Consider the following 26,698-nt stretch of genomic DNA (forward strand, 5'->3'; position numbering starts at 1 on the left):
TTTTTTGCCACCTTAACCCAATTGTGACACATTTTTTACCCTTTACGCCAATTTCAAACCATTTTTGCTCCATTGTTTCTACTTCTTTTTGTCACTTTTAACCTTATTATGTTGTTTTTACCCTGTTTTGTCACTTTAACACATTGTTTTCCCTTTTTCTACCACTTTTAACCAGTTTTTGCTGCTTTAAGCCCATTTTGCTACTTCTTTTTATCACTCTTAACACATTTTTGCTTCTTTTGACCAGTGTTTTCTGCTTCTACTATTTCACTTATTTTTGCTTCTTTTAACCCATTTTTGTGCTGCTTTTAGTCCCTGTTTTCCATTTTTTTTTTTTTTTGCCCACTTTTAATCCATTTTTGCTGATTTTTTAACTTTTTTGAGACTTTTTGGCCACATTTTCATTTTTTGTCTGTGTTTGCCAATTTTCAAGCCAATTGAGGCCCCCTTGTTACTTTTCTTTGCCATTCTTAACCTTTTTTTTTTTTTTTTTTGCTGATTTCCTCCAATTTTGCTTCTTTTGACCGGTTTTGTTACTTTTGCCCACTTTTCAACCCAAATTTGCTGTTTTTAGCCCATTATTGCAACTTCATTTACCACTTTTAACTTATTTCCAGTGTGTTTGCCAATTTTTGCCAGTTTTAATTCAAAGCTGCCATTTTTCACCCACTTTTAACATTGTTTGGCCCCATTTTTTTCCTCTTCTTTCTGCCACTTAAACCCATTTTTGTCACTTTTCCACTACTTTTTCTGTCTCTTACCATCATTATTCTATTCTTTTCTAATAAAATTGTCTGGATGTTCTGTTTGCATCAACATTTATTGCAGCCTGTGTCATAAGCTGTTAAAAATCTCTCCCTGGTGCGTCTAACTTTACATAAATGCAGCTACTTTATTTTCCTGACATCAGTGATGAAGTCTCTCCTCGTTATTTAAGACTCTTTTGTTGCTTTGATGAGAGTGGTTATTATTCAGGTTAGAAATAAAATATGGTTTTCACGGCCTAACTTTGTAATGGACCATAGTTTTGCTGACCTCCATGGACCCCCATTTGGCCGGGCCTCAGGAAGCTCTCCTTTCTATCCCCCTTATGTATGGCCCTGCATTTAAGTGTCCAATAAGGGGGAAATGACTGAGCCAAGCCCTGATATTCTGCCCCTCTGGCTCCGCCCCTGCTTTAAACGGGACTTTCCCTCCCTGTGGCTCTTACTCTGCTTTCTCAAACTTGATATTTTTTGCAGTGGTCGCTCCTCATTCACTCTCTCTCTCTCTCTCTCTCTGCCCCACACACTGACGGACTCACAGACAGATGGACAGACTATCTCCTGGAGCTCAAGGACTGAAGGACACGGTAAAGCGCAGCTGATAAGCGGCTTTAATCTGCTAATTTTGCCCCGGTGGCCTTTAGCAGGCTGCAGGTAAACACAGAGGAGCTGAAAGCAGCCGCAGTCCGACACACTCACCGCGGAGTGACCCCTGAGACGATCCGGACGGTCTGAAACTCCTGAGCAGACATGGATTTACGCCTCAACTTTGTCAAGATTTGAGGATTTTAAACGGGCTCATCCTCGTGATGCTCTTTCACAAGAGGGCAGACGGGACTTTTCCTGCTTCATTTTCCGTAACTATGAGTTAAAATGTGTCTAACTTTGTAGAGAAGATTGGACTTCCCCTGTTTCCAGCCCGTTTTACGCGCCGTTTCCTTGCGTAAAAGTGCGCACCGGAGCGCTCTGGAGCTCCACGCTAGAGTCTGAGCCGAGTCTCCAGGATGGCCCCACAGTGCGGGGATCAGGGTCCAGCCCAGCCTTCATGAGAGCCCCCTGGTCGAGCTGCTGTGGCTCGGACAGGCTCGAAGCGGAGCCGCGGCGGAGATGGCGGTCAACCTGAGCGCGGCAGAAGCGGCAGGGGCGGCGGTGAGGGGACACAACTACCCGGCGCTGGTGTTCGGGGTGCTGCTGATCGTGGTGATCATCTGTGGGAACCTGCTGGTGTGTCTGAGCGTGCTCACTGAGAAGGCGTTGAAGACCACCACCAACTACTTCATCGTCAGTCTGGCGGTGGCAGATCTGATGCTGGCGGTGCTCGTGCTGCCGCTCTTCGTCTACTCAGAGGTGAGAAGATCCAGACCAGAGTCTGGTGGCCTACAGAGCAGGGGTTTTACTTTTACTCAAGGAGAGTAGTTGAGTTTCAAATCTCATAAATATTTTATTTACGACATACAAGGTGTTGAAAGTGAGACATTTGACTATTTCACGAAAAATATCACCTCATGTTGAATATGACTGCACAACACATCTCAGAAATGTAGGGACAGGGCTGGAATAAAGGCTGGAAAAGTAAATGATACAAATGAAACACAGCTGGAGGAGCATTTAGCAGCTAATTAGGGCAATTGGCAACAGGTCGCTAACATGACTGGTTATAAAAGGAGCATTTTAGAGAGGTGGAGACTCTGAAGTAGAGATGAGCAGAAGTTTAAGCAGTCTGTGAAAAACAGTCTAGATATTGGGGAATAATTTCCACAAAATATCATCTAAACCAGTGTGACTCAACCCTGCTCAACCAAAGAGCCAAACTGTTGAAAAATACCATTGCAAGAGCCACAATCTAAGAAGTGAAAAGTGGCAAAAAAAATTGGTGAAAAGGGGGAAATTAGGTACAAGACGGCTAAAATAGGGTCAAAAGTGATCGACAGTGGGGAGTAAAGTGGCAAATGATGGTATAAAGTAGCAAAAATGGGTGAGAACTAAATAAAAATGGAGTCACAGGTGGCAAAAATGTCAAAAGACAGCAAAAATGAGTGCAAAGTAACTAAAATTGGCAACAAGCAGCAAAATGTGGCAAAAATGAGTGAAAAGTGACTACAATGGGCAAAAAGCAGCAAAAATGTGGCAAAAATGAGTGAAAGATGACTAAAATGGGCAAAAACAGCAGCAAAATGTGGCAAAAATGGAGTCACAGGTGACTAAAACAGGCCAAAACAGCAGCAAAATGTGGCAAAAATGAGTGAAAGGTGACTAAAATGGGCAAAAACAGCAGCAAAATGTGGCAAAAATGAGTGAAAGGTGACTAAAAACAGGCAAGAAGCAGCAAAAATGTGCCAAAAATTAGTGAAAAGTGACAAAAATGGGCAAAAATGTGACAAAAAATGGGCAAATGTGGGAAAGAAAAGTAGCATTTAATGGCCAAAAGCAGCCTGAATGGGCAAAGAGGAGGCAAAAACTGGAAGGAAAGGGCAAAATTTGGACAAAAGTAGCAAAGATAGGTGAAAAGTGGCACAAAAAAACAAAACAAAAAAAAGGGCAAGCAATAGAAATATACACACAAAAAAGGAAAGGTTGACAGTTTAGTTTGAAAATTGAAACCCACTGTGTAAGTGTGGGACTAATCTGATTAATGTGCGTCGCGATAGAAAATTTCTGAGGTCAAAATTCCAATTTTTTTTAGATTTTCTGGGGGAATAATATTTCAAATTAAGACATAAAAGAGCCGTGCGTTGGATGTCACTGATCTAAACGTTCAGAGAATCTGGAGAAATCTCTGTGTGTAAGGGACAGGGCTGAAGGTCAGTATAGGCTGCTGGTAATCTTTGGGCCACTCAGGGTCCAGTGCATTAAAAACAGGCATGATTCTGTACTGGAAATCACTGCATGGGCTCAGGAACACTTGCACTGTCTCTGGACCAGATCTCATTTAAAATGGACTGAGGCAAAATGGAAAACTATTCTGTGGTCAGATAATTTTAAAATTTGAAACTGTTTTTAGAAACCACGGACGTTGTGTCCTGCCGACTAAAGAGGAGAGGGACCACCAAGCTTGTTCTCCTGGCTCAGCTCTAAAGCCTGCATCTCTGATGGTATGGGGTTACATTAGTGCCTGTGGCGTGGGCAGCTTACACATCTGGAAAGGAACAATTCTAAAAAGTAGAGAGAGAGGTTTTAGAGCAACATATGCTCCCATCCAGACGATGCCTAACCACATTACACATCCATCACAACAGCATGGCTTCACAGTAGAAGAGTCCAGGTGTTCCAGAGCATCATATAAAGCAACATCCGTAAAAGTAGAACCAGGACTTTTGAGAAGCTAGAATCCTACATCATACAAGAATGGGACAACTGTCTTCTCCCAAACTCCAGCAGCTGGCCTCCTCACTTCCCAGATGTTTACAGACTGTTGTTAAAAGAAGAGGGGACGCCCTGTCCTTACTTTTCAGAGATGTGTTGCTGCCATCAAAGTCAATATGAGCTAATATTTTTCATGAAATGGTAAAATGTCTCAGCTTAAACCCCTGATACGCTGTTTATGTTCTCGTCTGAATAGTATGTCTGTATGAGATTTGCAAATCATTTCATTCTGTTTTTATTTACATTTTACACAGTGTCCCAACTTTTTTGGAACTTGCATTGGTACATAGCATCTGTTACATATGAAAGCTATTTTTCAGCTACAGAGGTGGTTTTACCAACAGAGGGGCTTACAGGAACAGTCAGTATAGGAGAGCATCAACTGTGAGGTAGAATGAATTCTTACCATGAATTTAAAAGTCCATCATCTGATCACTGATGGACTCAGATCAAAAAGAGAAAATTTAGCAAAAATAAGTTTTAACATTTTAATGGTTGAGTTCATAACCACTTACCCTCTAGCGTCATGGAGATAAACACACTGCAGTCATCTCAGCGCACCTGCTCCACTGACAACAGGGTCTATGAAAAGTATCCACCCCCTTATATAATTTGGCTTTTATGACAAAAAGAGCCTCTTTCTTGTAAAAGTGAAAACAGATCTCTATAAATTATTGTCAATCAAATAAAATTATGTAATCTTGAACAGTGACCACATAAATATTCACCCCCTCTAAGAGGTCCAGCCATCTGGTGCTATTAGTCACACAATCAGTGAAATAGAGTTCACCTGAGTGCAGTGAATATGTCTCAAGTGATTGTAGGATAAAGACACCTGGGTCTGGAAGGTCCAGTCAATCAGTATTCCTGGCTACCATTACACCATGAAGACCAAAGGACACTCCAAGAAACTCAAACAAGCCACTGTTGAAGAAAACTCAGATTCAATCTGGACTATCTGGTTCACCAAAAGGCATGTGGGAGACTCCATCGTCAAGAGTAACACTGCAAATCACCACAAACACACGGGGGTAGCAGCATCATGCTGTGGGGATGCTTCTCAGAAGCCTGCCTGGAAGGCTTGTAAAGGTAGAAGGTTAAATGAATGCAACAAAATAGAGGAAAATCCCAAGAACTATGATTTGGAAGATTTATTTTCCAGTGGAACAACGACACGAAGCATATGAAGAGCTATACAGAAATGGTTTAAAGATGACAAGGTGAATGTTCTGGAGTGTTCAAGTCAAAGTCCAGACTGCAATCCAGTGAAGAACCTGGACTTGGAAGGGGCTGTTCACACCTGATCCCTGTGCATCCTGACAGAGCTTGTGCAGTTTTTCAATGAATAAATGAATGGTAAAATTGCAGAGTCGGGATGTGCAAGCCTGATAGAGACCTATCCACACAGACTCAGAGCTGTGATTGCAGCCAAAGCTGACTCTACTAAATACTGACAAGAAGGGGGTGAATATTTATGCAGTCACTTATATAAAATTGCATATTATAGTTTAATTGACATTACTTTGTAGGAATCTGTTTTCACTTTGACATTAAAGAGCCTTTTTTCATGTGTTGGTCATAAAAGCCAGATTGTAATGACCATAATTGATTTATAAAATCAATAAAAGGGGAAAAAATCCAAGGGAAGACGTTTCATAACTTTGTTCACTCATTCTGACAGCTTTTAGGAAGATGGGGAAAGGCCTCATACTGGTCCCGCCTGGAGCCTCCAGATTACCAAAACCTATCCTCACTATCTGTGTATCATGTTCAACAACAGAGAACAGGTTCACTATAGAGAGATTAATAAAGTATGTCTTCATCTTTTCCTCTGCTTCGGTAAATTCATTCACCACTTGAACACTTGAAACCTAATCTTACTAAAGGTAGAACCCAGAGATCTCTTAATTGGTCAATTAATTTGAGAAGGCAGCACCAAAGCCTTTTAAAGGTTTGTTATTTAAAAGTCTTTAAGTGGAGCCTGACCCTTTCTTTATTTAATGTCACATGTCTATTTTTGTCAGAGTGTTACCCTGGTTTATTTTGGACTGTCATGAGGAAAACCTCCTCAAAATACTCTTGATTTCCAGAGCCCTAAATCATCAGATTAAATAGAAGCTAGGTGGTGAAACTCTTTTATTCACAAATGAACAAACTGATGTTAAAACAATTCTTTGCAGAATTGTTTTAATTCAGCCACACTGGAGGGTTTCCCAGCATGAACAGCCAGTTTAAGATCATGCATCAGTATCTCATTTAGATCTAAGTCCAGACTTTGTCTAGGCCACTCCAAAACTTTGATTTTATTTTTCTAAGCCATTCAAAGGTGGACTTGTTGGTGTGCTTCTGATCATTGTCCTGTTTCATAACTCAAGTGAGCTTGAGCTTGAGGTCAGTAACAGATGGTCCGATGTTCCCCTTTGGGGTTTTCTGATAGACAGCAGAATTCATGGTTCTATCAATCATAGCAAGTGGTCCAGGTCCTGAAGGGGCAAAGCAGTCCCAGACCATCACACTGTCACCACCATGTTTGACTGAGGTTCTTTTTATCAAATTCTGTGTTAGTTTTACTCCGGATGTAGCGGGATCCACCACACCCTCCAAAACTTTTGTCTCGTCAGTCCACAGGATATTTTTCCAAGAGTCTTGGGGAGCATCAGGATGGTTTTAGTCAAATGTGAGACAAGGCTTCGTGTTCTTTTTGGTCAGCAGTGGTTTTGGTCGTGGAACTCTCCTCTCATGCTATTTTTGCCCAGTGTCTCTCTTATTATTGACTCATGAGCTCTGACCTTAACTGAGGCCCCGTCCACACGGAAATGAATTCAGGTATATACGCATAAGTTTTTGTTGTATCACTGTTTCATCCACATGGAAACAGTGTTTCAGGTGACTATAAACGATACTTTTTGATATGTTTTTGATATGTTTCGTCTCTGTGTGGACGGCTATCCACATCTTTCTTGGACCAATTACGTCACACAGTGTAGCTCTCTTAAGACACCTGCGCAGGTCCGGCCAAAACAATAATGGCGGACTACAGGTGTGTGTTCGTGCTGCAGAAGCTACTGAGCTTGTTATGGCTTTTACACCAAAATCTGATGCTCCTTTACCACTACTGCAAAACACACCATGTGTCCTTAAATCCAACGCGGAGAACAACCAGAAGGGCAACTTAGAAGAAAGTTTGTGTCAGTTTTCTGTGATCTTCTAACCTTGCAAAGCAGATGGATACGCCCATTTCCTTGTTTTTCACTGGCAAATCCATCTTGTTAAGCTCCCATCTGAACAGTTTGGGCCCGGTTAAAAAGTGACAGGACCAATCAGCGATGAGGGCAGTGCTTTCGGGCACAAAAGAGTCGTGACGTAAACAAGCAGCAGAGGCCTGTACAATTATGGTGGAAGAGCTTAGCGTGGATGCTGCTAAAGCGTAAGTTTTATCAGAACTTGACAACATTTCGTCATTAAAAGAAGAACAAAGAACAGCAGCGAGTTGTTGTCTTTTCAAAACCATCAAAAGTGGAGTACTTACATGTCTATAGTCACCGTGTTTCGCATTATTCCTATAACTAGCTTTCTAGTTATTCCTGTGAAACACATCCATCTGGTGTGTCAAGTTAGTAATCTTCTTCTTCTCCTTTGGTGCATTTCCGTGGCAGCGTTACAGCGCCATGTACAGGCTTGGCATATGCACTACAGCATTTTCAGTCGTTTCAGTGATTCCGTGTTTACATGGATATTTCCTGAAACGATTCTGTCTTTATGGAATTGTTTTCATCTCCGTGTGAACGGGGCCTGAGTCATGTAAGGCCTGTAGGTCTTTAGATGTTTTTCTGGGTTCTTTTGGGACCTCCTGGATTAGTCATCCATGCACTCTTGGAGTCATTTTGGTAGGCTGGTCACTCCTGAGAAGGTTCAGCACTGTTCCAAGTTTTCTCCATTTGTGGATAATGGCTCATACCATGGCTGGCTTGAGTCCCAAAGCCTTGGAAATGGCTTTGTAACATTTTCCAGACTGATAGACGTCAGTGGCTTTGTTCCTTATCTGTTCTTGAATTTCTTTAGATGGCTCCATGATGTGTTGGAGATCTTTTAGCCTGCTTCACGTTGTCAGACAGATTCTATTTAAGGGATTTCTGGGTCTAACAGGAATGGCAGTAATCAGGTCTGGGTGTGAATACTGAAACTGAACTCAGCTTTCCAAAGACAATGTGGTTAATCAGAGTTAATCTAGAGGAAATTATTTTTCACATGGGGCAACATAGGTTTGGATGACCTTTTCTCCCTCAATAAATCAAATCATAATTTAAAAAACTGCATTTTGTATTCACTTTGTCTAATGTTAAAATTTTTTATAATGATCTGAAACTTTAAGTGTGACCAATATGATTTCAAATCATCTGGATTTTATTTACATAATGCAGACTGGTGATGGAAATATTTGAGGTCATGTACCTTTAACTTTCAGATTTGAACTCCAGCTGACCTTGTAAAGAAGCCCCGCCCCCTCCCTGTGAGCAGACCAGGGACCTTTGGTCTTTGGTCTTTGGACTTTGGTTTCTTTCTCACTTATTTTATATTTTTCTTCCAACTTTTCCTTTCTTTTTCTGTAAACTCTGAATTAACTGGAAACATGAAGTGATATTTTCATCTATTGAATAAAAAACAAATAAAAACTATCAGCATATACGACCTTGTTCAGCCAGTCTTTGTGTCCTAAATACAGTCTGTTCTGTACATTCCCCATGAGAGGCCCCACATCAACAATGGATCAGAGAAAAACAATGAAAACAATAAGACTGAGTCCATGCTTTTCTGTTTGCATCCTCTTTTGTCCTCTGCCTCTTGTTTCCTTTGTCTTTTTATTTCTTCATTCATCACAGCTTTACCGCCACAGTTCAGCTCCGTGATCTAAACTGTTTTTGTTTTAGAAATCCATTAAAAATGGAGACTAGACAGATGATTCAGGCTGGAGGAGTTGATCCACACAGACTGCCAAAATAATAAAAGAAAAACACAAAGAATGGCGGCGCCTACATTTAGGTAAAAAGCATCTGACTGACATTGATTAGGTTCATTCGTCTGGAGGAGCAGCAAATCAATTTAATACCTGATTTAGTCTGATTGCAGCTCTTAAAAACAGACTTTATAAAGTGCTTTCATAGAAAAAGGAAAAAAAGCAGGATATCGATGGACAAATAAAACAAAGAATTGACGAAATAAAGTACAGCAATTTGGGTTTTAGTTAGGGCAGAGTCAAAGTAAGAAGACTGAAGACTCTAAAACAGCAGCGAGGAGACAGAAAGATGAAGACAGAACTTCTGTCTGGTGCTTATGAGCCTCTGTTAGGTCTACAGGGGTCATCCTATGGAGCCATAGAAAGGGAGACATTTAAAGTGCTCTGATAGCGCCTATTTGTAATATTAGCTCTTGTGTAATCTATGCATGTGTGTTAGTGTATGAGTAAACTTACAGGGCGTGTTTGTTTCAGTTTGAGGATGGCGTTTGGACCCTCAGCACCGCCATCTGTGACGGTCTGATGACGATGGACGTGATGCTGTGTACCGCCTCCATCTTCAACCTCTGTGCCATCAGCATCGACAGGTCAGTGCTCACCTGTAGGCATGCCTTTAGTATTGATTTTGTTTTCCTTTTTGATTTGAAGCACTTTGTAGTAATTTTAACTGAATGACTTGTAATAAAAAATACTCTACAAAAATACATTGTAAAGTGCCTCCACACTAAAGTTCTAATTTGATGGTATGCTGCAAAGCAATTCACAGCTACAAAGTCATGTTAGTTGAATGAAAATATGTAATATAAAATAAGTGACTGCTTCAACCTCATTTATTAGTCACCTTTGGCTGCTATCACAGCTCTGAGTCTGTGTGGATAGGTTTTATTCAGGCTTACACATCTGGACTCTGCAATTTTACTTCAGTCCTCTTTGCAAAACTGCTCAAGCTTTGTCAGGATGCACAGGGATCAGGTGTAAACAGCCCCTTCCAAGTCCAGATTCTTCACTGGATTGAAGTCTGGGCTTTGACTCGGCCACTCCAGAACATTCTCCTTGTTGTCTTTAAACTATTTCTGTGTAGCTTTCTCTGTTTGCTTCTTGCTGGAAAAGTTGTAGCTCTCTTGCAGACTGAATAGGATTTTCCAGGATTTTCATATATTTGATAGCCGTCCAGTGCTGGCTGCTGAGAAGCATCCCCACAGCATGATGCTGCCACCACCTTGCTCCACAGTAGGGATGGTGTGTTTGGCGTCTTGTATGATGGCCAAAAGAGTTTCATTTTGTCCTCATCAGACCAAAGAACTTTCTTCCACTTGACCATGGAGTCTCCCACATGCCTTTTGGTGAACTCTAGTCCAGATTGAATCTGAGTTTTCTTCAACAGTGTCTTTCTCTTTGCCACTCTCCCATAAAGCTCTGACTGGTGAAGAACCCGGCCAACAGTTGTTGTCTGCAGAGTCTCTCCCATCTCAGCTGCTGAAGCTTGGAACTCCTTCAGAGTAGTCATAGGTGTCTTGGTGGTCTCTCTCACTAGTCTCCTTCTTGCATGCTCACTCAGTTTGTGAGGACGGTCTGATCTAGGCAGATTTACACATGTGCCATATTCCTTTCATTTCCTGATGATGGATTTAACTGAACGCTGGGGGATGTTCAGAGCCTTGGACATATTTTTGTCTCCACCCTCTGCATCCTGTACTTTTCAATAACATTTTCTCTGACTTCCTTGGAGTGTTCTTTTGTCTTTATGGTGTAATGGTAGCCATGGATACTGATTAACCAGTGACTGGATCTTCCAGATACTGGTGTCTTTATACTACAATCACTGAGACACATTCACTGCACTCAGGTGATCCCCGTTTCACTTATTGTGAGACTGCTAGCAACGATTGGCTGGACCTCTGTTAAGGCAGGTCAACCACTTTAAAGGGGGTGAAAATTCATGCAGTCACTTATTACATTACATTACATAATTTTATTTAATTAACATTACTTTGTGGAAATCTGTTTTCACTTTGATATAAAAGACTCAAAAAAAAAAAAAAATATATATATATATATATATATATATATATATATATATATATATATATGATTGATATATAAAATCCCCAAAATGATAAAACATCCAAGGGCATGGATTTTTTTCATTGGCACCGTAAATTTTTAAAATCAGAACTGCTGTCAATGTGACTAAATTGTTAAATTTGACTCTTTTAAATAATTTTGAGTCTATTTTATCTGTCCACATTTAGAAAGATTTAGTAATCCAGATGTAGCTAGTTCTCCTTCCTGCAGGAATACTAAAGGAAACTCTGCAGACTTGATTAAAAAGGATGAGGTCAAAGTTCAGCCATAACTCAGACACTCAGAGGGTCAAGGTCGTACAGAAACAGCAGCTTCTTAATCAAACAGGAGCCCGAGGACGGTGGTCTGAGACTTTAGGGTCTCTGTCTAAAGGTCAACGGGTCACACTGTCACAGCACTAATCACTCTGAAAAAACTTTGTCTGTTTCCTGTAAAAGCTCTAAAAGAAGACAAATTAAGAGCAATTTAGAGCCCCACATGAGGAATGAGTCTGTGGAGATGAACTGCCAGCGTCACTCTGCGCTCGTACGTTTTGACTAAATGAGATTATCTGAACCCTGGGCTGATGTTGAAGGATGAAAATCAGAGCTGAAAACCCGAATCTGACGTCCCAACTCCAGCAAAATATGATTAGATCAGAGACTGATGGGGGCAGTGGGGCTAACGTGGACTGATGGTGATGATCCGAAGCTCTCTGAGGCAGCAGTTAGAGGTTTTAACTGGGCGACAGAGTCTGAATAATTCAGGAGAACGAGGAGGAAACGGATCCTGAGGGTCTGCAGAGAGACCACCTGCTGCTGAGAGGGGAAATCTTTGGGTCTCTGGGCACGTTTGATGGTTTTAACTGCAAACTGAATGATGACCGACCGTCACTCGAGGATGGATAACTGAACAGGATCAGGGACCCCAGGGCCCTGAACGGAGACAGTTAGAAATAATTCTTCATCCTGAAAGTCAAAGAGGTCACTCCACACTTTCGACATGATCTCAGCCTTTTGAAGGATGTTCCATTTTTATTTTTCTTCTTAGTAATTAATTAAGAATATCAGGAAGTTTCATGTCAGGTTTGTTGTTCTCAGCTCTGCGCTCACATGTGCTGGGGTGGAGTAATACACAGGCAATAATGTCATGAATTCTGCCGAGGAAAGCAGGCGTCAACTTTTGTAATCCAGCAACAATAAACGCTGGTAAGAAGTGCCCTGAAATGGAGGTTGAGGGCCCTGCCAGTACAAAACACACTAGTATCTGGTTTAATTAGGGATGTTTGGACTGGGCAGGGATCCATGCTGTTTCCTGGACTGTTGACACTGATGTGTGACCATGAATTTCAGTGACTGGCCCCCAGCACCAACCTAGGGTCAGCGAGGACCCTATTGTATCTGTATGCTTTATGTTCTGTCAGAAGAGTCGCTAATTTGAGAGCTTTAACATACTCAAAAAGTCACCGAACTTAACAGAAAAATGCCCCCGGGTGGAAACTTTCATCTCTTGGTGCAGTCCTGCAAGTCCATCAAGCAGGGGCCCCACAGGATCCCCAAATGTGAGATAGGGGACTGGTAAGAGCTACGTGCATGAAAATTGGTACACATATGAATCTTGATTAGACGGAAAAAAAGTCTCTTGGGGCCATCCTCTAAAATGTACAGGAAGAGCACTACAAACAGTTAAGTGTCAAAGTTTGGCGTTTTTCAGTGATTCACAAGTTTCATATTTTAACAAACTAGTCTAAGGGATTTCATCCAGTTGACTCCAGAATTTTTTGGCTCATACTAGACAACCTGGAGATCTAAATCTGTGCTTACTGTGAGTTTTCACCATAGAGTGGGGCTGTGACAGGAGCCTAAACTTTAACTACTTTGTTTGTACAATTTTTGTTGTGAAAATACACCAGTAATACCTTTTAACTTTTTAATGCTCATGTCAATCATCACCAAACTTCACAGGGCTGATCACACATTGATCCTGAATACAAACATACCTTTACATCATTACTTTGTCACAGCGCCCCCTTCTGGAAGTTGAACACTTCCACTTCTTTTTTTTTTTTTTTAAATTTCCTTTAAATATTCAGCCCCCGCACATTATTCAGCCTAGGCTGATGATTTTTGGTCTGCATATCGGTCATCATGAGACCTACAAAAAAACCTCTTGGACCCATGCCCCAATCCCAACAGGAAGTCTGTGAGCTTCATCTCTATTTCAAAATAAGGCACTTTTGATGGTGCCAAATGACTTTAACCTATTATAACTTTAGTAAACAATATTCTGTGATCTTCTGCCCTTTCTTGCAAGACAAGAATATCACATTGAACAAACCCACATGCAAGCATCTCACCATAGCACCCCCTACTGGCAACAGGAAGTAGCACAAATGGGTCATATCTTCATTCCTCTTATTGTGCTTTACCAATTAAGCTCTTATTTTGAAAGAAAGGTCTCAGTAATTGGCAAAAACACAGAATTGTTTCATCAAAGTATGTCTTACTGGTAATGATGAGCATTTCAAGATGTCGCCAATTTGACAGGAAGTATGTGCAACTCTCATACCAAACATCTGATTCCTTTAAAATTTCACATGTAGGATTAAGGTCTGCCCCTCTACATGTTCAAAGGTTTATTTCATAATTTTGATGTAGCACCCCTACTGGCAACAGGAAGTGAAAGAATTGGGCCATTTCTTTATTGGCGAGCAATTGTTATCTCGCCATTTCACAGGAAGTCACTGTAACTCTTACATAAAACCTCTGATTTGCATCTAATTTCACACAATTAGGGTCTGACCCTCTACGTATTTAAATGGGTATTTAAATGTGTATTACATGCTTTCACTATTGCGCCACCTACTGTAAGAAAGCAGAGGGATTTCTAACATATAATGTCCTGCTTTTTTTCTCTTTTTTAAATGATAAACAACAGTCCTAGGAGGATCGACATGATTTCTGTGCTCTGCTCCGGCACTCCAGCACCAAGATGCGAGGGCCTTCAGTGCTTCTTGCAGCTTTAGTTTCTTTTTACTCTAGCTTATCTGTACAAAAACCACGCTGTGGTTGTTGAATCTGTGTGCTAAATGTTGGGGTGTATTTTAAAACAATATTAATGTACCCTGGCTGTCTTTCTTAATCCACTTTGATTTGAACACATTTAAACCTTAATTTAATTTTGATGGCATGACAAGAAACAGACTGTTACAACAACAAAATTTAAAGAACTCCTCTGACTTTGAAATCTGTTAAAAAATAGTTGAGGTTATGCAAGACCTCTGCTGAAAAATCTAGAAATTAAAAAAATATATTTTTGACATTGCAGTGCAAAAGTTTGACGTATTGTACCTTTAAATGCTTGTTTGTCTTGCTGTGAATGTTCATCCTTTGTATGTTTCTTCTCTAAAGTCTAACTCTTCATCTCCCAGTGTTCAAAGATCAGATGATGAGCTTTCACAGCAGACTTTAGCAGTCAGTTATCAGTGAGACGAATGACATTAGAAGCTGAATATGTGCTGTGACTGCTAAAAAGAAACCTCATCAGCATGATTAGTTCCACCTGTGATTCTCTTCGTCTATTAAAGGTCAAAGTGTCGGCTCTAAAAAGTAAAAGAAAAACTTAATGTCTCTGAATCTGGATCATTTGGGGGGAAAACGGTGCTCTGATTCTGTCAGGATTCAGGTTAGGAAGATTTATTTAGATGGAGAAACGAGCATCTGCTTAACCCCAGAGGATTGTTATTAGCATGATTGGTAGATACAGATATTTCTAAGGTTATTCTTGTTTTTATCATGCTTCTGATTATTCTAGATGTTTCTTTAACAGATTACATTGTAGCTGCTCTAATGCATGTCTAGTCACCAGTGGTCGCAGTGGGGGTTGATCGCAACCATGGGGGCCCTCTACTTGAGCTATCAGAAAAAACCTCAATTTAGGCCCCCTAAATAAACAGAATTTGACAAAACGCTCAATTTGGTGTTCTTTAGATGGTCAAATTTGAAAGACAATTAAATTTGTTGCGATTTAAATGAATAAAATTGGACAAAATGCTCAATGTGGGACCTCAATATGAACAAAATTAGCTAAAAAGCTCCATTTGGTTCCCCTTTAAATAGAAAATATCAGGCAATGTGCCCTCCTTGGTGGTCTTCGAGGGTCAAAATGAGACAAACCACTCAATTTCACTCCCAAAATTAACAGAATGGGTTGATTTCTCAATTCAGTGTTCTTTAAATGTTCAGATTTTGACAAAATTCTCAATTTGGACTCTAAAATGAACAAAATTTGACAAATATTGGATTTGTTTGCTCTTTAAAATAACAAAATAAGATAAAATGCTCGAGCGTCATCCTCAATATGGACAAAATTTGATAAAAAGCTCAATTAAGTGCCCTATAAATAGTCAATATATGGCAAAGTGCCCTCTTTGATACCATTTTAACAGTCAAAATTTGACAAAACTGTCAATTTTGGCTTTCTAAATGAACAAAATTTAACAAATAGTACATTTGTTGCCCTTTAGATAAACAAAACTTGAAAAAAAATCCAATCTTTGACTTCAATATGAACAAATTTGATAAAACGCTCCATTTGGTGCCCTATTATGAGACGATATCAGACCAAATGCTCAATTTTTGCCCTTTAAATGAACAAATTTGATAAAATGCTCCATTTGGTGTCCCCTAAATATAAATATAAATATAAATATAACGTTCCCTCTTTGGTGCCATTTAAATTGTCAAAAGAGCAGTTCAGTAGGTCTTCTTCTGTCTCAGAACCTCTGTGGTTCCCTTGTTAACTTCTGACACAGACTCTAAACGTGCACCTGTTAGCACAGATTTGATTTTAGGAGAAAGTCCCACGGTGCTGGATCAGATGCACAGGGAGGGTGATCATCACTGTGATTTGTCTCTGGTCCAGAAACTGTTTTACTGAGAGCTCAGTGTGAGCTGGAGCGTTGTCTTGATGAACAATGAAAACATTTTTCCGCAGCTGTGCTCTCTTTCTTCATCCTTGGTGACGATGGTGTTTTCATGCACTGATTGCTGTTTCGTCTCAGGATTGTATTGGAAGATCTAAGTTTCATATAATCACTCCTAAAATATTTGGGTTTCCTTCATTTTGATCCAAAACGTCTCCACAAATGTGCTTGTGTTTTTCTTTTTGATCAGGAGTCAGAAACTTTGGCACACTTTTGTCATCTTCACATTTTCAGGCAGATTTAGCCGAACTGTCCCTTTATCATGGAGACTATTTCTGCTGTCATTCTTATCCTGAGTCGTTGATCATTTCCAACCTTATGTTCAGTTTGTTGAAAGTTTTCAGAAGTTTTTGATGGTCATGGGCGCCCAGAACGTTCCTGGTCCTTAGTTCCATTCAAACACGTGTGAACATGACATTTAGTGTTCCTCACACTCCTCAGTTATTGCACCAAAAGATTCAGTTTCTTCACTTTTACCAGATATTTCTAACTCATGCGTTGCTCAACTTTTGAGTGGAGTTTAGTGCAGCTAAAAGATGAATCTTCAAACTTTTACTTTATAAAAGTCTTTAATAACATTTACTCCTGAGTCTCTATCGGTGCCTCTCCTTCTTCATCACTGTTCTTCTACTTCACTGATTTATTGTTGAGGTTTATTCTGACTAAATGTCTCTAGCTGCTGTAACTGTTTCTCCTGTGTTTTGTCTGCTCTGTATCCATTACATGAAGCCCGTCAGGCTGCAGGTCTGTTTGAAAGCTGTCGTATAAAGTCGACTTGAATCTCAGCCACAAGGAGCTTTAAGAAAGAAGCAGTGAGTGATTAACAGGCTTTTTTCCTGGCCCCAGGTTCACCTCTCAGGTCTCACACATCATTAGGTAACAGCTGGAGACAATTCTCAGAGCTGCAGGGAATTCTGTGGAAATCCTTTCAGGGAAAATTTTCTCAGAGTTCAGAAAGTTTCCAAAAACTGCAGAGAAAAACTTCTGAAATTATCCAAAAGTTCCCAAAACTTCTGGGCTAATTTTTTCAAAAACTCACAAAGTCAAAAAAAATCCTCAGAAAATAAACTTGAAAGTACAGAGCCCCTTCAGGGACACTGGCTGAAAATTAAATATAAAAGTTAACGGTGGCCACACAAAACTTTCTCACGCTCACAAAAAAAACATCTCATGAGCACAAGGAGATTTCTTTTATGAGAAAATATGGAGAAAAACGGTTGAAATTTCTACTGAATATCCCTGAAACTTTCCGAAAACTACAAAAAAAAAAAAAAAATTGTAGGAAATTTGCATGATGAAACTCCTCAAGATTTCTTTCATTAAAAAAATCCCCAAAAGTTTACAAAATCCCTCAAAATTTTAGAAATATTTTTCAAAAAACGTCTGACTATTCTTACAGAAAGTTTGGGACATTTCAGAAGAAAGTTTCCTCTGGCTTTTAGGACTAAAAAAAATTCAAGAAACTTTCCAACAAAATACCCAAAAGGTTCTGCCAAATTTCAAAAATGTTAGTCATAGATCCACAAATTCCAGAGTGAATAAGGAAATTCCCTAACCTTGCAAAGCAGATGGATACGCCCATTTCCTTCTTTCTCACTGGTGAATCCATCTTGCAAAGCTCCCATCTGAACCGTTTGGGCCCGGTTAGAAAGTGACAGGACCAATCAGCATCGAGGGGCAGTACTTTCAGGCACGGCAGAGTCGTGACGTTAGCAAGCAGCAGCAAGAGGCCTGTGCAATTATGGCGGAAGAGCTTAGCGTGGATGCTGCTAAAGCGCCATTTTTAACAGAACTTGACAACATTTCTTTGTTAAGAGAAGAACAAAGAACAGCAGTGAGTTGTTTTTTTTTTTTCAAAAAAGGACAAAAGTCGAGTACTGACATGTCTATAGTCACCATGTTTCATGTTCCTCAGTAGCTGTGCATGCACAGCTACTTAGCTGCCACGTCACGTGTTTTGTTGCTCTGATTGGCCCACAGAGATGTGACAGACAGAACGTTCATCCAATCACACTCCGAGTTTTTTTCAAAGCCTCTGCCTTTTCTCAAACGTTTCTTATTGAAGCTTTCATTTTCTAAAAATTCTGGACAAAAAAACATAAAAGGCTATTGAACGCATATATTTCTAAAAAGCCCTGATAATAATTTCAGAAAGTGTCCAAATTTTTAAAAATCTAGAATGTCAGACCCCTGGCAAAAATCTTGGATTTTTTTACTTTTAATAAATTTGCAAAAATGTCTAAAATTCTCTTTTCACTTTGTCATAATGGGGTACTGAGTGAAGATTCATGGGATTTTTTTTTTCTACTGTAGCATCAGGCTGTAAATACTTTCTGAATGTGCTGTATCTGTAAATACCTTTTCGATATTAAAAGCATAAAATTTAGTGTTTCTTTGTTTACTGCTTTGGCAATGCCAACATGTTTTCCATGCACTGAAGCTGTTTTTAAATTAAAGATTTTTTTTTTTTAATAAAACCAGTTTATCCAGAGATTTAATGCCATATTCATCCTGTAGTAAAGCCACATTTTCCTTGAAAGTACATTCTTTGGGGCGCAGGTGGCCAAGTGGCTAAGGCGCGCCACATGTACGCGGACGGCCCAGGTTCGAATCCGGCCTGAGGCCCTTTGCCGCATGTCTCTCCCCCGCTCTTGTCCCTGTTTCGGACTCTATCCACTATCCTCCTCTATCAAATAAAGGCACAAAAATGCCCAAAATAAACCTTTAAAAAAAAGTACATTCTTTATGTTGACTCTATGAAACAGCTGAATAGTCGAGATTCTGAAATGTTCCACTTGTTAAAGAAAAGGATTTTTCACATGAAACCACGATAAAGTCAGTCCGGTCTCTCAGAGATGTAATGCTATGTGTGAAAGTATTAATTTATCCTCTTGTTTCAGGTTCATCGCCGTGTTGATCCCTCTGAACTACAACAGGAAGCACGTCGACCTGCGTCAGACAGTGCTGCTGTCAGCCACGTGGATCCTCGCCCTCGCCGTGGCCTCTCCCGTCATTTTCGGCATTAACAACGTGCCCGGCCGTGACCCCTCGGAGTGTAAACTGGAGAACAACGACTACGTCCTGTACTCGTCTGTGTGCTCCTTCTTCATCCCCTGTCCCATCATGCTGCTGCTCTACTGCGGCATGTTTCGGGGCCTGCGGCGCTGGGAGGAGGCGCGGAAGGCCAAACTGAGGAACAGCATCCAGGCCTGCCGTAAGCTCCAGGAGGCCGCCGCCTCTCTGCCGCCGCTGGCTTCACTGCCTCCACCGCTGCCACCGATCATAGAGAGGGAACCTGCGGATACACCAGAGGATCAGTGCAGCTTCCCGTCTCAAGATAGACCCTTTAACCCGTCAGAGTACATGGACGGACACGTACGGACCGTCAGCTTAGCAGAGATCAAGTTCAACCCTGAACCTCGTAGGAGGAAGACTGCCAAGATCAACACCAGGGAGAGGAAGGCCATGAAGGTGCTTCCTGTCGTCGTGGGTAGGTTCACCTCCATTTCTCCACTTTAATTCCAGAGATTTCTTTTTTACCTCTAGTGGCTACCAAAGCTGAGGGGGCAGGAAACAGTGGGCCTCATTCACCAACTGTTCTTAGGAAGGAATTCAGTAAAACCCACTTACACAATTTTTAAGAAGATTCTGGCATTCACTAAAGTTTTCTAATGGGATTTTTTTCCTAGCAGAACAATCTAGAACAATTTCTAGGAACACTAGAGAGCTTTCTTACGCATATTTGAGTGCTGATATGACAGGATAAAATATTTAATTCTACATTTACAGTGCATTCAGAAAGCATTCAGACCCCCTTCACTCTTTATCTTTTGATAAATTACAGCTCAATGCTACAGTCAAAAAAATATTTTTTTTTTCCCATTAATCTCCATTCAGTAACCTAGCATGACAAAGTGAAAACAGAATTTTTGAAATTTTTGCAAATTTCTTAAAAATAAAAAACTTAAATATCACATTGACATACGTATTCAAACCCTTTGCCACAACCCTAAATTTAGCTCAGGTTCCTCCCATTTCTCTGATCGTTGCTGAGATGTTTCTGCACCTTGATTGGAGTCCACCTGTGCTAAATTAAACTGATTGCAGATGATTTTGAAATGCACCCACCTCTCTGTGGAAGGCCTCACAGCTGACCATGATATCAGAGCAAAAACCAAGCCATGAGGTTAAAGGGACTGCCTGTAGAGCTCAGAGACAGGAACAGATCTGGGGAAGGCTACAGAAACATTTCTGTTGCACTGAAGGTCCCCAAGAGCACAGTGGCTTCCATAATTCTCAAATGGAAGAAGTTTGGCCCAACCAGGACTCTTCTAAGAGCTGGACACCTGGACAAACTGAGCAATCATGAGAGAATGGCCTTAGAGGTGACCAAGATCCCGGTGGTCCCTCCACTGATCTGGGCTTTATGGCAGAGTGGTCAGAAAGAAGCCTCTCCTCAGTAAAAAATACACAAAAACCTGCATGGAGTTTGCAAAAGAAGCACCTGATGGACTCTCCGAGTGTGAGAAACAAGATTCTCTGGTCTGGTGAACCCAAGACTGAACTGCTTGGCCTCAATTCTGAATGTTTTTTCTGATGGAAACCAGGCATCTGTCATCACCTGCCCAATACCATCCCAACAGCGAAGCATGGTGGTGGCAGCATCATGCTGTGGGGGTGTTTTGGAAACTCCCCATTGTTGAATGAAAGCTGAATGGAGCAAAGTTCAGAGATATCCTTGATGAAAGCCTGTTCTGCAGCGCTCAGGACCTCAGACTGGGCTGAAGGTTCACCTTCTGGTCAGGAAGAATGGCAGAAAATCTCTCAGTCCAGAGTAAAGGGTCTGAATACTTATGTCAGTGTGATATTAGCTGTATATTAGCTGGATGGGACAACAGAAATACAGCCTAATTCCAAAATGTCAACATAATATATCATCTCAGATCTATAGGTTCTTTGCAGATGATATCACACAGCAGCAGACTCCCATTAGAGGGCAAGAAATGATTTCTGCACAGAGAAACGCAACCAAAAAGGCCACATTATGACCATGCCAAGCATTCAAAGTGCAATAATAGAAGCAGGCCGACGTGCTTCCTGTTGTAGGTCAGTTTCTGGCAGTTCCATTTCCTGTTTGAAAGCAGCCTCAAAAATCAGGAGAAACTCTTGTATTCCTTTATTCTGTTTTTGACAGAAAGTGGAAAATAACAGAATAATGAGAGTTTCTCCTGATTTCTGAGGCTCGTTTCAACCAGGAAATAGAACTGCCAGAAAATACACTGACCACAAGCCTCTTAGCTCTGTAGCTCCTCAAGACTCTCGTCTCCATCCATCTGCAGAAGGTCTGCTGAACTAGTATTAGTAGAGTATTTGTGATATTGACGGCCACCACGCCAGGAAAATTATTTAACTAATAAAAATCCCTGTTTTGTAAAGTGTAGGGATTGTACTTAATGTATGTGGACATTTTCTGATGAGAATTGCAGCTTTGAGGTCCATTTAAAGCTTTAAAGTACTAACTTTCCTCTGTTCCCATACATTACTATGGCTTTCCCCAACTTTATGACCCCCCCGCGGACAGTCAGGATCACGTGACTGCAAACAACCAATAAGGTTATGGCATTTTAATAATATGGTTTCTAGCTAGAGCATGGAAAAAAAACCTTTTAATTCAAATAATAAATAAATACATAAGGAAGGATTTGTTTTTCATTTGTTTTTTTCTGACATCTCACTACTTCTCAACCTTGTGTGCCCTCTGCAGTCACAGGCCCTTATATGGGCATAAAATAGGTGTGTCTATGCTAATTAGGGAAAACATGAGCTTCCACCCAAAGAGCCCACAGCATTCATCAATGAAAGGAGTGTGATCAATCCAGCAGTTTAAGAAGACGTCATGAATCAGATGTAGTAGTTCAGATGTGAACTTTTTAAGGAAAAATGAAAGAAAAATTTTTTGAAGATATCAATGACTGAGGCCCTCTGAGAGGAGAGAGTGAGTAGGAAAGACATGCAACAGAGGGATAAGGGTCAAGATTGAGCTAACTTGGGTAAGTTTCCCCACATCTGACCTTAACTGGCACCAAGCAAGTTCATTTCCTGTTTAGGAGCATTAACACTTCCATTGCATCATTCGACTGAGCTACAAACAGTGGTGTAATGGACACGATAACCAGGGTAGCCCCAAAATAAAGCTGGCCATGTGTAAAGTGGCTTTTACAGTTGTCTCTATTGATAGAAGTCTATCATATTAGGTTCACCTTGCTAGTACAGGGTTGGTCCTTTTATTTGCCAATAAAACTGCCTCAATTTTTCACATCAGATTTAACAATGTGCCCAGAAAAGGAGACTCACCAGACCAGGAAAACTGATAAACTATCAGCCATTTGCAACAAGTTCAGGCATATATGAAAGATGACTTCTTTGGCATGAAACTTAAGCAATCTTAGGTCACTTTAAAGACATATCTAGGATCAGTATGACCTCCTGATGTCTGTCCAGAGCCGCTGTTGGAAACGTTTGGACTATTAATAGCAGCCGGTGTTGGTACTAATGCGCAGAAGTGCTTCCCTATAGCACACAGCAGCTAATCCTGCAGCTCCTTAATCTGAAATCCAATTATTACGTAAAGCTGGTGAGACACAATTTTCAGGGTGCTCCTGCTTCCCATTAACCTGAATCTGCTCACATGATTATTCAGGGGGACAATTCAGAGTGTGGACTGGACGTAGGAGGAGAGTGAATCATCTAAAAATGTCTTAATGGTTCATATTTAAAATACATTAAAATGCAGGTCTGTTTTATTGTCTAAAGAGGAAGTTTACGGTGATTTACTGGGAGCTCAGGGGTTAATGATGGCACAGTTTGAGGACTGAAGGTGATGTTTCAGCCAAGCCAAACATACATATGAGGATTTCTTCCTCTGCTACAGCTGATGTAAAGATGTAGGCTGAATGTAAATGTCATGATGGATTAACACTGCTTCATAAAGAGTGTTTAAATTAGGTCCCCAGCTAAATGAGAGATTAGCTTGTCCAGTCCACATGTCGAAGTGTCGCTCACTGAATCTGTAAGAGCTCCTGAGGTCTGTATCATCTCAGTATGACGCTGTATGTGAGGGATTATTAGAACAGAGCCTAATGAGGAGGTGAACTGGTTAAAATGAAGACTCTAGTCTCAGTTCATTAATATGTGCAGCTCTTATACATCACATGATTTCCATAGGTGGACCCCCATCTGTGCAGAATTCTTTCCATCCTGCCAGATCCAGAAGTGAAGGTTTTTATGTAAGAAACAAAGGCATCTTAATTAGATACAAGTATTTAAGGTAAAATAAGCGATTCCATTAATATTCACCACCTTTAAGGTGACTGACCTAATTCAACCTGTTTCTGAATGTCATTGGTCCATCAGTGCTTCTGGCTACCGTTACACCATAAGGACAAAAGAACACTCCAAGCAACTCAGAGAAACTGTTTTTGAAAAGTATAAGTCAGGGGATGGACACAAAAGAAGTTCCAAGGCTCTGAATAACTCCCAGAGTTCAGTTAAATCCATCATCAAGACATGGAAGGAATATGTCACATGGCCGTCCTCACTAACTAAGTGAGCGTGCAAGACGGAGACTAGTGAGAGAGGCCACCAAGACACCTATGACTACTCTGAAGGAGTTCCAAGGTTCAGCAGCTGAGATGGGAGAGACTCTGCAGACAACAACTGTTGGCCGGGTTCTTCAGCAGTCAGAGCTTTATGGGAGAGTGGCAAAGAGGAAGACTCTGTTGAAGAAAACCCAGATTCAGTCTGGACTAGAGTTCACCAAAAGGCATGTGGGAGACTCTATGGTCAAGTGGGAGAAAGTTCTTTAATCTGATGAGACCAAAATGGAGCTTTTTATCCACCAGACATGACGCCAAACACACCATCCCCACTGTGAGCACAGTGGTGGCAGCATCCTGCTGTGGGGATGCTTTTCAGCAGCCAGCCCTGGAAGGCAAAATACTAGTATATGAAAATCCTGGAGGACAATCTTAATCAGAGAACTACAGCTTGGGGGAAGATTTATTTTCCAACAATGACCTGAAGCATACAGCAAAAGCTACACAGAAATGGTTTAAAGCTAACAAGGTGAATGTTCTGGAGTGGCCGAGTCAAAAGCCCAGTGTAAACCTGCCTTGAAAAGTCCAGCTGATCCCTGTGCAACATGACAGAGGTTGAACAATTTTGGAAAGAAGAATGGAGTAAAATGTGCATGCCTGATATAGACCTATCCACACAGACTCAGTGCTGTGATTGCAGCCAATGGTGACTCTACTAAATACTGACTTGAAGGGGGTGAATATTTTTGCTGTCACTTTAATTGACATTACTTTGTAGAAATCTGTTTTGACATTAACAAGAACATGAGTGATTTATAAAATCCATAAAGGGTAAAACATCCAAGGGGGTGAATACTCTATTAGATGCACTGCTTATCCTGTTTAAAGATGTTTGCCAGAAAAAAAAAAAACATGTGCAGGGTCCCTGTGTGTAGGTGATGTGATTGAGCATGCTGCCTCTTCACCTCTTAGACTCATATGACCAACTCTGGAGCTGCACACTTTCTGAATTTGTCATTCTTTCACTAAATCAACAGAGGCAGCTTCACTTTCTGTGCATTTAGCCATGCTGGCTAACCTCCTCTCATATTTATGTGATATTTTGATTGAAACTACCAGCAGTTTTCAGTTCAGTTCCTCCTGGTGGACTTTTACCAGGTGTCAAGGATTTACTGGGTAAAATACCTTTCCTTATTTTGCTCCTTGGACCTGGAATAATGAGTGGATTACCCTAGATCTGGATCATTTTAAAGCCATGTTAATGGTCCACTTAACTGAAAAATGTGATTACGTCATTTAGCTGCTTTAATTTTTTCTCTGTCCCTCATGTTTGCTGTGATTTTTAGAGGGATGTATAATATTATCAGGATGATGTTTGTATCAGCAAATATGAACTCAAAAAGTGAATTATCAAATTTCTGCCAATATTTACAACCAATATTTTGGCTCAAAGTCTGCCTGTATCAGTTGTGAATATTGGCCGTACCGACAGATAAGACAGAGGAGTTTTAGGCTGGACTAACAGACCTATGCCAGCCGAAGTCTATTTCTCTATTCATCATCATTCCTTACACTTTTAAGTCTGTTTTAGGTCTGACGTACATTTAAATATCAGTGTCTGCTAAAAGTTAATTTGTAAATATCAACATATTGGATATCGGCAAAAATCCAATATGTAAGTCCCTAATTTCTTACCTTCTTCTGATTGTAACTGGTGTGCCGTCTCATCCAGGTCTCCCTTGAAATAGAGATCTCAACAGTCAGGGACTACCTGGTTAAATAAAATAAAGCTATGAGAGCAGACTATAGATGGTTCAGTTGAATCACCTGTAAAGTAGCACCAGATTTTTCATAGTTTATCAAAAATAACTAGTTTTCTCTACAGAGCTCAACAGCATAGTCCCAAAGTAAAAATCCCATTAATTTTCTCTATAGTTAATTAGATTATTAGCCATAATTTCATAGCCATTCAAGGCAGGCTTTTGATGTGTTACCTGAACATGAAACAATGGTATATGAACCTGAAAAAGTGGGTTGTTTGCAAGATCATGGTCCCTAGATCCATGGGGGTCAGCCATTAAGAATGAATATTAATTAATTTAAAAGGCTAAACAAAGATTAATCTCAAGAAAGTCACCATAGAAATATCAACTGTTAGAGCCAGGCTGCTGTTTTTCTATTGGACTGTAAAATTTGTTTAAGTCTCCTCTAAAGTTGGGCGTTTAATATGGAGCCTGAAGGAGATCAATTCACTTTTGGAGACAGCCTCAAGTGGACACTCAAGGAACTGCAGTTCTCCCTTTCTACACTGGCTTTATTTTTCAGCTCCTGATGTTTGGATGACACTGAAATAACCCAGAAACATCGGACTCTACAAGAGCAGAGAAAAAAGACACACTCACCTTATATCTGACCCTTCTTTCCTCTTTCAGGTGCCTTCCTGTTCTGCTGGACTCCCTTCTTTGTTCTCCACACGATGCGAGCTCGCTGTCATGACTGCCACGTCCCGCCGGCCCTGATGAGCGTGGTGACGTGGCTCGGCTACGTCAACAGCGCCATCAACCCTGTCATCTACACCGTCTTCAACACCGAGTTCAGGAACTTTTTTAAGAAAGTCCTTCAAGGCCGCTGCTCCAAAACCGCTCGCTGAGGATGCTGCTGCTGCAGGGATGATTTCTTAAACGCACAACAGCTACAAGAGGCTCTGCTGACGGCTGGTTTAGTCGCTCTTTTTTCATTTACCTGTAAGGTTTTATTTTTCTACATGTGACTACAGCAGAGTTTGGTTTGGCTTCATGTTTGCTGCAAAGACACTGCCGTCTGAGGAGAGAAGCATTGACAGGATCATCAACATATCCACAACATATAACCAAGAGAAAGGGTTTTATACGCCAAGATTCTTCCTTTCTGAATA

General features: G+C 40.7%; 1 protein-coding gene across 1 annotated transcript; it reads left to right on the plus strand.

The window, feature by feature from the left end:
• The first annotated feature begins 1,220 nt into the window (after window positions 1-1,220).
• Window positions 1,221-26,666, plus strand: LOC121515249 (D(4) dopamine receptor-like). The gene is made up of 4 exons (XM_041795915.1): window positions 1,221-2,111; window positions 9,616-9,728; window positions 19,090-19,679; window positions 26,217-26,666. Exons 1-4 carry the CDS (start codon window positions 1,872-1,874, stop codon window positions 26,432-26,434), a joined length of 1,161 nt encoding a protein of 386 aa, XP_041651849.1. The 5' UTR covers window positions 1,221-1,871; the 3' UTR covers window positions 26,435-26,666.
• Window positions 26,667-26,698: the final 32 nt, after the last annotated feature.

This window comes from Cheilinus undulatus, linkage group 9 (assembly GCF_018320785.1).
Source record: "Cheilinus undulatus linkage group 9, ASM1832078v1, whole genome shotgun sequence".
Taxonomy (NCBI): Eukaryota; Metazoa; Chordata; class Actinopteri; order Labriformes; family Labridae; genus Cheilinus; species Cheilinus undulatus.

Bases quoted from the DNA above. Each gene is read 5' to 3' on its own strand.
- LOC121515249 (XM_041795915.1), top strand. From the start codon at position 1,872: ATGGCGGTCAACCTGAGCGCGGCAGAAGCGGCAGGGGCGGCGGTGAGG. The intron at 2,112-9,615 runs GTGAGAAGATCC...TGTTTGTTTCAG, and splicing joins CGCTCTTCGTCTACTCAGAG to TTTGAGGATGGCGTTTGGAC. The intron at 19,680-26,216 runs GTAGGTTCACCT...TTCCTCTTTCAG, and splicing joins GGTGCTTCCTGTCGTCGTGG to GTGCCTTCCTGTTCTGCTGG.